The following is a 13,976-nucleotide window of genomic DNA, read 5'->3' on the forward strand; positions in this document are numbered from 1 at the left end:
GGACTGGACTCTCACTATTATGTTAGATCCACTATGGACTAGACTCTCACTATTATGTTAGATCCAATATAGACTGGACTCTCACTATTATGTTAGATCCACTATGGACTGGACTCTCACTATTATGTTAGATCCACTATAGACTGGACTCTCACTATTATGTTAGATCCACTATGGACTGGACTCTCACACTATTATGTTGGATCCACTATGGACTGGACTCTCACGATTATGTTAGATCCACTATGGACTGGACTTTCACAATATTATGTTGGATCCACTATGGACTGGACTCTCACTATTATGTTAGATCCACTATGGACTAGACTCTCACTATTATGTTAGATCCAATATAGACTGGACTCTCACTATTATGTTAGATCCACTATGGACTGGACTCTCACTATTATGTTAGATCCACTATAGACTGGACTCTCACTATTATGTTAGATCCACTATGGACTGGACTCTCACACTATTATGTTGGATCCACTATGGACTGGACTTTCACAATATTATGTTAGACCCACTCGACGACCATTGCATCCGGTCTCCCCTAGAGGGGGGGAGGGGGGGGGGTCACCCACATATGCGGTCCTCTTCAAGGTTTCTCATAGTCATTCACATCGACGTCCCATTGGGGTTGTGAGTTTTTCCTTGCCCTCATGTGGGCTCTGTACCGCGGATGTCGTTGTGGCTTGTGCAGCCCTTTGAGACACTTGTGATTTAGGGATGTATAAATAAACATTGATTGATTGAAATATTACATAGATATTTTATATTGCTACTATGGTACATTTTTAGTCCACTTTACACCTGCATTATCCTTTCCAGCCTTACCTTTTCATCCTTTGTAACTGAGCTACTGTGTGGAACAATTTCCCTTGTGGATCAGTTTGTCTAAGTCTAAATAGATGGAGCGTCCGGCGCTCCTTTTAGGCTACGCGATCGGCGGAGGCACCTTGAATCCTCTCCGGATTGTCGATGATAAAGTTGCCGTTCCACACGATGGCGAGCTCCACCGCCAGGTCGCTGATCCTCACGCCCTCGTACGTGTACTGAAAAGGAGAAGAGAGGGAATGAAAAAAAAGGACGCTGGGAGGATGAAAGGGCGGCGGAGAGACGAGGCTTTTAAGCGTCCCTCACTCCCGCCGTCAACATCCACACGCTCATCATCCGCACGCCAGGAAGATGACCTTTGATGCTTTGTCGCAGACGACATGGCTCGCATTGGAATTGCGGGACAAAAGGCAAATCTCAGCATTCATCTCCGCCTCTGACACCTCAGCTTGCAAGGCAAGGTCACACCCCGGTCACAGGAAACGCCTTGACTCGCTTCCCATTTCCTTTCCAGCCCCCCCAGCGATTTTCCTTCCCTCCCATCTCTCTCTCCATCATCACTCGCTTTATCTCCCCTGCAATCTCTCAGTCTCGGCGTGCCACGCACCTCGGGGCGGCGGGCGCCCACATGGCATCCGCGACAACCAAGACGCCCGCCTCGCTCGACAGACGCGGGGATTTGAAACAGCCTGTCTGACTGGGGATCCACGCAAAATGTTAAAAAACGGTTTAAAACGTTGCAAAACACATTAAAGAAATACAAATATGTCATGTCTGTGTAATCATGTTTTGTTTTAGTCATGTTTTGTTTAGTTATTGGACTCTTTAGTTTCTGGCTTTTCACTCCCTTGTCTTGTTTCCATGATTACCCATTAGTTTCACCTGTTCCACGTTTGGACTCATTGTGCACTCTTGTTTGTCACCATAGCAACCCATTAGTTTTCACCTGTCACATCACGCACCTGTTTCACGTTTTGAGTCACAAACCTGTTTTCGTTAATCATGTCTGTAGTATTTAAGTTCATTGTTTTCAGTTTGTCTTTCTGGTGACTTCCCACAATTATGCTCTGCACATTTCTGACACTTTTTTCATGTCCATCGTTCACGCTGCTCCTTTTGTCCATGCCAAGTAAGTTTTGTTTATTAATGCCACAGTTAGTGTTTTTTTGTTGTTCATAGTTTCTGCCTTTGTGCAAGTATTTATTTTCATAGCCAAGTTGTTTCTCCGCCACTGTGCGCGCTTTTCGTTTGTACTTTTTTTGATAAAATTAAATAAATATGTTCTCACATTCCCGTCTCGCCCGAGCCAACTTTCCGTTGCCTTCTAGAAAAACTAAACCCCAGGACCTAGTCGTGACAAAATAACACTGAAAGATTGTAAAATATGTCCAAAAATAATGTCAGTCAACATGAAAATCAACATCAGCTGCGTTTCCATTAAGTAAATGTGATATTTCTCAAAATTCCATAAAGTATATTTGCGACTAGTAGGTGTTGCGCCATGATTTGTAATTGTCAGGTTCAAACACTGATGACATCTCTTAAACAAGACAAGTGTCCAGGGTGTACCCCGCCTACCGCCCGATTGTAGCTGAGATAGGCTCCAGCGCCCCCGCGACCCCAAAGGGAATAAGCGGTAGAAAATGGATGGATGGAAGGAGCAAAGAATCAAACAGAGACATAATTCAATTTGAGCTCAATATTGAGGAGAGTCGTCTGTACACTGTACCCTTGCACAGTATCTCAGCACGCTCTGGCGCAAGATTGTACAACTCCTCCTTCATTAGACTTTCTCTGACCACATGACCACAGCTGCTCCCTGAAGGGAAGTGGGTCGTAAACAGCGTTGCCTTTGGTTACAGAACAGTTCAAAAGAAAAGGTCGTAAAATAGTTCAAAAAGAGGTTCGTAAAATAGTTAAAAAAAGGAGGTTCAAGGGGAGTCTGGTCCTGCTTCCTCTCCGCTTTGAAGTCCTTGGGTTAGAACGATATCTTTCTGTTGATTGCCATACATGAAAGAAAACAGAACACCTTCATTTTGTTTCCGCCCCCTACAGAGTGGAGTTTTACGAGCCTTACTCTTGGTAGGTTCCAAAGACAGCTTTTGCTTCTCACCGGGCCCTCAATATAACACAAAGTTTTTGTGATAATTTAGAAACAATTATTCTAACAGTAATTGTCATAAAATCCCATCCCGCGAGACCCTGCTTTGAGGAACATTTTGCAGGCACTTTGTCGCTAAATTCGGCGACTCTTTAATTCTCTACTTTTTTTGGTCAACAGCTACTAGCGACAAATCCGGCGACTTCTTCCATTGTTTTTGGAGACGTTTTTTTGAGTATTGGAGACCAACGAGCGATGACGGCTGCTGCGAGCAGAGCGGAGAATTTGTCCTCTAAACTTTTATGCTCCATTTGTAGCGGGGAGTCGGAATTTCCGAGTTTCTAATCGGAAGTTGCGACTGGAGTTTTAAACGCAAATGTTTCTTGACTGTCACATGTAAATAAATGACCTAATTTGACTTGCCGACTGTACACAGCGTCTGTGTGTCTCTCTGTGACAAAAGTTGAACGTCTCCCTCGCTGGCTCGTCTTGTCGTTGCAGAGAGGAGACCCACACGCGTCCAGACTGCAAATATTAAGGGGCATGGGCAAAGCTGCCAGTTTCCGCCTGGTAAATATTTTTTTTACTGTCATGTCAAGCTAATATGAAATCACTGCAACGTCCCAATTCCATTGTTCATGTTAATGAGCCAGTCATTAGATATGGTTTGTTAATAAATATCACAACCTTCCATTCTTTTAATGACATTAAGGACTCTATCAATACAGAACAAAATTGAGTAAAAAAACAACTAAGAATCAAAAGAAAAAAGGTAATCTGCAGTTTTAATCATAATTATAATTTTTTCAAACTCACTTTTGTATCTCTCCTACAGCGTCTATTGCCATAAATTATGCAAATGACGGAATTTGCGAATTCCTAGCCGCAAGTTTCGAGTGTAGTTTTAAATGCAAATGTTTCTTTACTGTCACACTTAAATAAATGATCTAATTTGACTTGCTGACTGTACACAGCGTCTGTGTGTGTCTCTCTGTGACAAAAGTTGAACGTCTCCCTCGCTGGCTCGTCTTGTCGTTGCAGAGAGGAGACCCACACGCGTCCAGACTGCAAATATTAAGGGGCATGGGCAAAGCTGCCAGTTTCCGCCTGGTAAATATTTTTTTTACTGTCATGTCAAGCTAATATGAAATCACTGCAACGTCCCAATTCCATTGTTCATGTTAATGAGCCAGTCATTAGATATGGTTTGTTAATAAATATCACAACCTTCCATTCTTTTAATGACATTAAGGACTCTATCAATACAGAACAAAATTGAGTAAAAAAACAACTAAGAATCAAAAGAAAAAAGGTAATCTGCAGTTTTAATCATAATTATAATTTTTTCAAACTCACTTTTGTATCTCTCCTACAGCGTCTATTGCCATAAATTATGCAAATGACGGAATTTGCGAATTCCTAGCCGCAAGTTTCGAGTGTAGTTTTAAATGCAAATGTTTCTTTACTGTCACACTTAAATAAATGATCTAATTTGACTTGCTGACTGTACACAGCGTCTGTGTGTGTCTCTCTGTGACAAAAGTTGAACGTCTCCCTCGCTGGCTCGTCTTGTCGGTGCAGAGAGGGGACCCACACGCGTCCAGACTGCAAATATTAAGGGGCATGGGCAAAGCTGCCAGTTTCCGCCTGGTAAATATTTTTTTTACTGTCATGTCAAGCTAATATGAAATCACTGCAATGTCCCAATTCTATTGTTCATGTTAATGAGCCAGTCATTAGATATTGTTTGTTAGTAAATATCATGACCTTTCATTCTTTTAATGACATTTAGGACTCTATCAATACAGAACAAAATGTATTAAAAAAACAACTAAGTATCAAAATAAAAAAGGTAATCTGCAGTTTTAATCATAGTTATAATTTTTTCAAACTCACTTTTGTATCTCTCCTACAGCGTCTATTGCCATAAATTATACAAATGACGGAATTTCCGAATTCCTAGCCGCAAGTTTCGGCTGGAGTTTTAAATGCAAATGTTTCTTGACTGTTACATGTAAATAAATCACCTAATTTGACTTGCTGACTTTAAACAGTATCTGTGTGTGTCTCTCTGTGACAAAAGTTGAACGTCTCCCTCGCTTGCTCGTCTTGTCGGTGCAGAGAGGAGACCCACACGTGTCCAGACTGCAAATAATAAGGGGCATGGGCGAAGCTACCACAGTTTCCGCCTTGTAAATACTTCTTCACTGCCATGTCAAGCCAATAGGAAATCACTGCAACGTCCCAATTCCATTGTTCATGTTAATGAGCCAGTCATTAGATATTGTTTGTTAGTATATATCACGACCTTCCATTCTTTTAATGACATTTAGGACTCTATCAATGAAGAACAAAATAGAGTAAAAAAACAACTAAGAATCAAAAGAAAAAAGGCAAATCTGCAGTTTTAATCATAATTATATTTTTTTCAAACTCACTTTTGTATCTCTCCTACAGCGTCTATTGCCATAAATTATGCAAATGATGGAATTTGCAAATTCCTAGCCGCAAGTTTCGACTGGAGTTTTAAATGCAAATGTTTCTTTACTGTCACACTTAAATAAATTATCTAATTTGACTTGCTGACTGTACACAGCGTCTGTGTGTGTCTCTCTGTGACAAAAGTTGAACGTCTCCCTCGCTGGCTCGTCTTGTCGGTGCAGAGAGGAGACCCACACGCGTCCAGACTGCAAATATTAAGGGGCATGGGCAAAGCTGCCAGTTTCCGCATTGTAAATATTTTTTTACTGTCATGTCAAGCTAATATGAAATCACTGCAACGTCCCAATTCTATTGTTCATGTTAACGAGCCAGTCATTAGATATGGTTTGTTAGTAAATATCACGACCTTTCATTCTTTTAATGACATTTAGGACTCTATCAATACAGAACAAAATGTATTAAAAAAACAACTAAGTATCAAAAGAAAAAAGGTAATCTGCAGTTTTAATCATAGTTATAATTTTTTCAAACTCACATTTGTATCTCTCCTACAGCGTTTATTGCCATAAATTATGCAGATGACGGAATTTGCGAATTCCTAGCCGCAAGTTTCGAGTGGAGTTTTAAATGCAAATGTTTCTTTACTGTCACACTTAAATAGATTATCTAATTTGACTTGCTGACTGTACACAGCGTCTGTGTGTGTCTCTCTGTGACAAAAGTTGAACGTCTCCTTCGCTGGCTCGTCTTGTCGGTGCAGAGAGGAGACCCACACGTGTCCAGACTGCAAATAAAAAGGGGCATGGGCGAAGCTACCACAGTTTCCGCCTTGTAAATACTTCTTCACTGTCATGTCAAGCTAATAGGAAATCCCTGCAACGTCCCAATTCCATTGTTCATGTTAATGAGCCAGTCATTAGATATTGTTTGTTAGTATATATCACGACCTTCAATTCTTTTAATGACATTTAGGACTCTATCAATGAAGAACAAAATTGAGTAAAAAAACAACTAAGAATCAAAATAAAAAAGGTAATCTGCAGTTTTAATCATAATTATATTTTTTTCTAACTCACTTTTGTATCTCTCCTACAGCGTCTATTGCCATACATTATGCAAATGACGGAATTTGAGAATTCCTAGCCGCAAGTTTCGACTGGAGTTTTAAATGCAAATGTTTCTTTACTGTCACACTTAAATAAATGACCTAATTTGACTTGCTGACTGTATACAGCGTCTGTGTGTGTCTCTCTGTGACAAAAGTTGAACGTCTCCCTCGCTGGCTCGTCTTGTCGGTGCAGAGAGGAGACCCACACGTGTCCAGACTGCAAATAATAAGGGGCATGGGCGAAGCTGCCACAGCTTCCGCCTTGTAAATATATTTTTTACTGTCATGTCAAGCTAATATGAAATCACTGCAACGTCCCAATTTCCAATGTTCATGTTAATGATCCAGTCATTAGATATGGTTTGCTAGTCAATTTCACGACCTTCCATTCTTTTAATGACATTTGAGACTAACATTTATCAATGCAGAACAAAATTGATTAAAAAAACAACTGAGAATTAAAAAAAAAAAGGTAATCTGCAGTTTTAATCATAATAATGATTATTTCAAACTCACTTTTGTATCTCTCCTACAGTGGCCGTTGTCATAAATTATGCAAAAGACGGAATTGAAATAAACATTTAGCAATGCAGAACAAAATTGATTCAAAAAACAACTGAAAAAGGTAATCTGCAGTTGTACTCATTATTAGCATTTTCTAAAACTGGCCTTTGTATCCCTCCTACAGCGTCCATTGCCATAAATTATGCAAATGAGGTGATGATGTCATCTAGCGACTTCCAGCCAATTGCTACTTTCCTTACTGAGGAAAGTCTATTGAGATGTCAATAGAATAAAAGAAGGCAGGGGGGGATCGCTGGAAGGCAACGTCCTTACGGCCCCCTCGACATTATTTGGGCATGGGGGTCTCTCCGAGCCTGCCGGTCGGCCTCTATTGCGGGGAAGGGACCCACGAGGTGGCGACCGATCAGAAGCGAGACCGAGACGGACCTGTCTGCCCCAGTTGTCCTGCGTTGACAAATGGCTGGTTCGGTCTTTATGTGACCTCTAAATGAGAAGTGTTTCCATCATGCTTTTGTGAAACACTTCAATATGGAAACGTCTCAAAAACCACCTCATGAGAGCGCAAAAATGTTTTAGCCATATTTTCAAAATATGAGTGTTTCCATTACCAGTTTCTTATTTCCATATTCAGGTTTTTCGCATTTCTAGGGGGAACAGAATTGCAGCTACTGGTACAAAATAGGTAATTTAATTTAATGTTATTGCCTCAACGACATTTGCACTATTTTTCTAAAGGCTGATTTAACTTTTATTCGACGAATGTGGAGTGGTGTATTATTCCAATGAGCCATGGCTCCATAAATGACCGTTTATTCTCACTGAGTTTGTCTTTGAACTCGGTATGACAACATGATTGTTTTGTTGTACAAAACCCAAAACCAGTGAAGTTGGCACGTTGTGTAAATCGTAAAAAAAAACAGAATACAAAGATTTGCAAATCCTTTTCAACATATATTCAATTAAATAGACTGCAAAGACAAGTTATTTATGTTCGAATTGAAAATAGTATTTTTTTTTTTGCAAATAATCATTAACTTAGAATTTAATGGCAGCAACACATTGCAAAAAAGTTGTCACAGGGGCAATTTTACCACTGTGTTACATGGCCTTTCCTTTTAACAACACTCAGTAAACGTTTGGGAACTGAGGAGACCAATTTTTGAAACTTTTCAGGTGGAATTAGTTCCCATTCTTGCTTGATGTACAGCTTAAGTTGTTCAACAGTCCGCGGTCTCCGTTGTGGTATTTTAGGCTTCATATTGCACCACACATTTTTAATGGGAGACAGGTTTGGACTTCAGACAGGCCAGTCTAGTACCTGCACTCTTTTACTACAAAGCCACGCTGTTGTAACACGTGGCTTGGCATTGTCTTGCTGAAATAAGCACGGGCGTCCATGAAAAAGACGTTGCTTGGATGGCAACATATTCCATCCATCCATCTTCTTCCGCTTATCCGAGGTCGGGTCGCGGGGGCAGCAGCCTAAGCAGGGAAGCCCAGACTTCCCTCTCCCCAGCCACTTCGTCCAGCTCTTCCCGGGGGATCCCGAGGCGTTCCCAGGCCAGCCGGGAGACATAGTCTTCCCAACGTGTCCTGGGTTTTCCCCGTGGCCTCCTACCGGTCGGACGTGCCCTAAACACCTCCCGAGGGAGGCGATCGGGTGGCATCCTGACCAGATGCCCAAACCACCTCATCTGGCTCCTCTCGATGTGGAGGAGCAGCGGCTTTACTTTGAGCTCCCCCCGGATGGCAGAGCTTCTCACCCTATCTCTAAGGGAGAGCCCCGCCACCCGGCGGAGGAAACTCATTTGGGCCGCTTGTACCCGTGATCTTGTCCTTTCGGTCATGACCCAAAGCTCATGAACATATGTGAGGATGGGAACGTAGATCGACCGGTAAATTGAGAGCTTTGCCTTCCGGCTCAGCTCCTTCTTCACCACAACGAATCGATACAGCGTCCGCATTACTGAAGACGCCGCACCGATCTGCCTGTCGATCTCACGATCCACTCTTCCCTCACTCGTGAACAAGACTCCGAGGTACTTGAACTCCTCCACTTGGGGCAAGATCTCCTCCCCAACCCGGAGATGGCACTCCACCCTTTTCCGGGCGAGAACCATGGACTCGGACTTGGAGGTGCTGAATTTCATCCCAGTCGCTTCACACTCGGCTGCGAACCGATCCAGTGAGAGCTGAAGATCCTGGCCAGATGAAGCCATCAGGACCACATCATCTGCAAAAAGCAGAGACCTAATCCTGCAGCCACCAAACCGTATCCCCTCAACGCCTTGACTGCGCCTAGAAATTCTGTCCATAAAAGTTATGAACAGAATGGGTGACAAAGGGCAGCCTTGGCGGAGTCCAACCCTCACTGGAAACGTGTCCGACTTACTGCCGGCAATGCGGACCAAGCTCTGACACTGATCATACAGGGAGCGGACCGCCACAATCAGACAGTCCGATACCCCATACTCTCTGAGCACTCCCCACAGGACTTCCCGGGGTACACGGTCGAATGCCTTCTCCAAGTCCACAAAGCACATGTAGACTGGTTGGGCTAACACCCATGCACCCTCAAGGACCCTGCCGAGAGTATAGAGCTGGTCCACAGTTCCACGACCAGGACGAAAACCACACTGTTCCTCCTGAATCCGAGGTTCGACTATCCGGCGTAGCCTCCTCTCCAGTACACCTGAATAGACCTTACCGGGAAGGCTGAGGAGTGTGATCCCACGATAGTTAGAACACACCCTCCGGTTCCCCTTCTTAAAGAGAGGAACCACCACCCCGGTCTGCCAATCCAGAGGTACCGCCCCCGATGTCCACGCGATGCTGCAGAGTCTTGTCAACCAAGACAGCCCCACAGCATCCAGAGCCTTAAGGAACTCCAGGCGGATCTCTTCCACCCCCGGGGCCTTGCCACCGAGGAGCTTTTTAACTACCTCAGCAACCTCAGCCCCAGAAATAGAAGAGCCCACCACAGATTCCCCAGGCAATGCTTTCTCATAGGAAGACGTGTTGGTGGGATTGAGGAGGTCTTTGAAGTATTCCCTCCACCGATCCACAACATCCGCAGTCGAGGTCAGCAGAACACCATCCTTGCCATACACGGTGTTGATAGTGCACCGCTTCCCCTTCCTGAGGCGGCGGATGGTGGTCCAGAATCGCTTCGAAGCCGTCCGGAAGTCGTTTTCCATGGCTTCCCCGAACTCCTCCCATGTCCGAGTTTTTGCCTCCACAACCGCTGAAGCCGCACACCGCTTGGCCTGTCGGATGGCAAGATATGTTGCTCCAAAACCTGTATGTACCTTTCAGCATTAATGGCGCCTTCACAGATGTGTAAGTTACCCATGTCTTGGGCACTAATACACCCCCATACCATCACACATGCTGACTTTTGAACTTTACACCTATAACAGTCCGGATGGTTCTTTTCCTCTTTGGCCCGGAGGACACGACGGCCACAGTTTCCAAAAACAATTTCAAATGTGGACTCCTCAGATCACTTTTCCACTTTGCATCAGTCCATCTTAGATGAGCTCGGGCCCAGCGAAGCGTTTCTGGGTGTTGTTGATAAATAGCTTTGGCTTTGCATAATAGTAAGCTTTAACTTGCACTTACAGATGTAGCGACAAACTGTAGTTACTGGCAGTGTTTCTGAAATGTTCCTGAGCCCGTGTGGCAATATCCTTCACACAGTACCGCCTGAGGGATCGAAAGTCACAGGTATTCAACGTTGGTTTACGGCCTTGCCGCTTACGTGCAGTGATTTCTCCAGATTCTCTGAACCTTTTGATGATATTACGGACCGTAGATGGTGAAATCCCTAAATTCCTTGCAATAGCTGGTTGAGAATTGTTCTTAAACAATTTGCTCACGCATTTGTTGACAAAGTGGTGACCCTCGCCCCATTCTTGTTTGTGAATGACTGAGCATTTCATGGAAGCTGCTTTTATTCCCAATCATGGCACCCACCTGTTCCCAATTATCCTGTTCACATGTGGGATAAATACGTGTTTGAAGAGCATTCCTCAACTTTCTCAGTCTTTTTTGCCACTTGTGCCAGTTTTTTTGAAACATGTTGCAGGCATCAAATTCCAAATGAGCTAATATTTGCAAAAAAATAACAACATTTTCCAAATTGAACGTTAAGTATCTTGTCTTTGCAGTCTATTCAATTGAATATAGGTTGAAAAGGATTTGCAAATCATTGTATTTTGTTTTTATTTACCATTTACACAACGTGCCAACTTCACTGGTTTTGGGTTTTGTAATTATGTGCATCGGTACAATAGTCGATCCTGTCAGACAAAAATGAGGGCAATCTTGAGTTGGTAACACAAGCGAAAAATGTGGCCAAATGATCCGGGTCTTACCGAGCTGTTCTGGCACTGCACGCTGGTGCTGTTGAAGCGCAGCGCCGTGACGCGGTGGATGACGCCCTGCACGTTCACCACGCACTCGTAGCCCCGCTGGCCCGACTGAGGCTGCGGGAGATTTCGAGCCTTCAGGGTGATGGGCCGCACTTCGCCCGCTGGAACCAGAATTTCCCCGGAGTGGAGCAGCTGAGGGCAGTCCTGCACACACACACACACACACACACACACACACACACACACACACACACACACACACACACAAACAACTCATTGTTACCTAACTAACCTTTAAATGTTATCTATAAGTGATGACCACCATGCAGTAGGAAGGATCCATTACCTGACACATGAAACGTGACAAATGGGAGGATTGCACTATCCACTTAAGCCGTCAAATAACAGTAGAGTTGAATATCTTAAAATGTGTTTTATTCCAACTTTGACTACAGCGTCTGTTCCCATGTAGAGTGGCACTTTCCATCATTTTCAGCAGACTTTATAATTCAAATGAGAAGGCAGCGACTGGGCTTCCTAAGCATGTTGGTCACTCGCCATCCAAAAGTGAGGGAGTAAACCAGAACTTTCGCTCACCTTTTCTTTACACCTGTATGATGGTTAGTCCTTTGTAAAATGTTACTACTTTTATAAAACGCTGCGGCTAATTTATGGATTTTTCTTTGCTGACGGCCATAATGCAAACAGTTTTCATTAAACACAAGGCACTGAGAAGGTGTGTTATTGTTTGTGATAAGGCGTTATCTTTTGGACCAGTTTGCTCACTGCACAGGCTGCTGGGTGAATTTCTACAGTGCTTCCTGCTGTTTAAAGCTTTGAACCGGAAGTAGAAATGCCGTTCCGTCTTCTCGTCGTCAATAGTGTTTCTACTCGTATGGATTCTTCGTTCATCACTCCAAGCAATGTTTGTAAGTTTTACAATATAACTAAAACAATTCTTACTTACTAAACCGTCCTATGTGTGATGTCTGTAGGAGTCTTTTCATGCATATTTGTATGCGCTATCCCAGGGGTCTGCAACCCGCGGCTCCGGAGCCGCATGCGGCTCTTTGATCACTCTGATGCGGCTCAGCAGCTTACTTGCTGAACCCCCAAATTTTCCCGTGAGACTTCCGGATTTCAGTGCCTCTCGCAGAAAACTCCCGGGATTAATATTCACCGATTTTCACCCTTACAGCTATAATAAGGGCGTGCCATGATGGTACAATATTTGGCGCCCTCTACAATCTGTATTAACAGAATGCCAGCCCAACACTTGTTAAACAATATATATCTTTAGCTTGCACACGTACGTGACAGCAAGGCATACTTGGTCAACAGCCACACAGGTTACACTGACGGTGGCCATATAAAACAACTTTAACACTCTTACTAATAATGCGCCACACTTTGAACCAAAACCAAACAAGAATGACAAACACATTTCGGGAGAACATCTGCACCTTAACACAACATAAACACAACAGAACAAACACCCAGAATCCCATGCAGCCCTGACTTTTCCGGGCTACATTATACACCCCTGCTACCACCAAACCCCGCCCCCACCCCAACCCTGCTCCTTCACACATCAACACCCCCCCCCCCCTCTTCCCCTCTGTGCGTCGGTTGAGGTGGGCGGGGTTTGGTAGCGGGGGTGTATAATGTATCCCGGAAGAGTTAGGGCTGCATGGGATTCTGGGTATTTGTCCTGATGTGTTTATGTTGTGTTACGGTGCAGATGTTCTCCCGAAATTTTTTTGTCATTCTTGTTTGGTGTGGGTTCACAGTGTGGTGCATTATTAGTAAGAGTGTTAAAGTTTTTTTTTTCATACCGCCACCGTCAGTGTGACCTGTGTGGTTGTTGACCAAGTATGCCATGCTGTTACCTACGTGAGCAAAGCGGAAGCCCCATACAACGTGTGGCTGATCAGGCACGCTGACTGTAGTGGGTGCTATATGCTGTACCATCACGGCACGCATGACGCTGACAAGCGCCAGTAAATAAAAACCCACTTGCCGCACCAGCTTTCAAATTCCACATAAAGGTGTGGGCAGCGTGTCTGAGGCCCCTGGTTATACTTAGCACAAAGCAAAAAAAAAACTTCGTATGCAGTGTTGTTTCATTCAAAATTTAATTTTTTTTTTGCGGCTCCCATTGTTTTCTATAATTTGTGAAACTGGTCAAAATGGCTCTTTGACTGGTAAAGGTTGCCGACCCCTGCGCTATCCTAATGTAATCAAGCCAGTGACGTTAGCATTAGCTAGCATACTAACACGTTTGTGTTAGTATCATCAACTAACATTGGCATTCTTTTTGTATTGTTTCCGTTCCACAAATTCCTCAGTAAATTCGCCAAAACGTCACCGTGGAGTTATTGAGTCTGTTAAGCTGACTGGAGAGCTAGCTTGCGCAGCTAGTGGGTCCATGACGATGACTTTCGTTTTGTTTGATCGTCTGTTTTACTGCCCTGTTACAGACGCCGTTTGGAAACAATTAAGGTATGTAAATAAATATTTACAGAACATTTCTGTGTAAATACCTAATTTCACAACGTATATATCTGCGGCTTATATAAGGAAGTAT

At 43.6% G+C, this 13,976-nt stretch overlaps 1 protein-coding gene across 1 annotated transcript in view; it reads right to left on the bottom strand.

Moving 5' to 3' along the window:
- Positions 1-13,976, bottom strand: part of LOC133583694 (plexin-A2-like) — a 452,088-nt gene that overhangs the window by 178,319 nt on the left and 259,793 nt on the right. Inside the window, exons 10-11 of the mRNA XM_061937663.2 lie at positions 11,393-11,593; positions 962-1,058 (exon numbers count right to left, since the gene is read on the bottom strand). Of these exons, the coding sequence (XP_061793647.1) occupies positions 962-1,058; positions 11,393-11,593 (298 nt within the window). The remainder of the gene's footprint in view (positions 1-961; positions 1,059-11,392; positions 11,594-13,976) is intronic.

Source organism: Nerophis lumbriciformis, linkage group LG03 (genome assembly GCF_033978685.3).
Source record: "Nerophis lumbriciformis linkage group LG03, RoL_Nlum_v2.1, whole genome shotgun sequence".
Lineage (NCBI taxonomy): Eukaryota > Metazoa > Chordata > Actinopteri > Syngnathiformes > Syngnathidae > Nerophis > Nerophis lumbriciformis.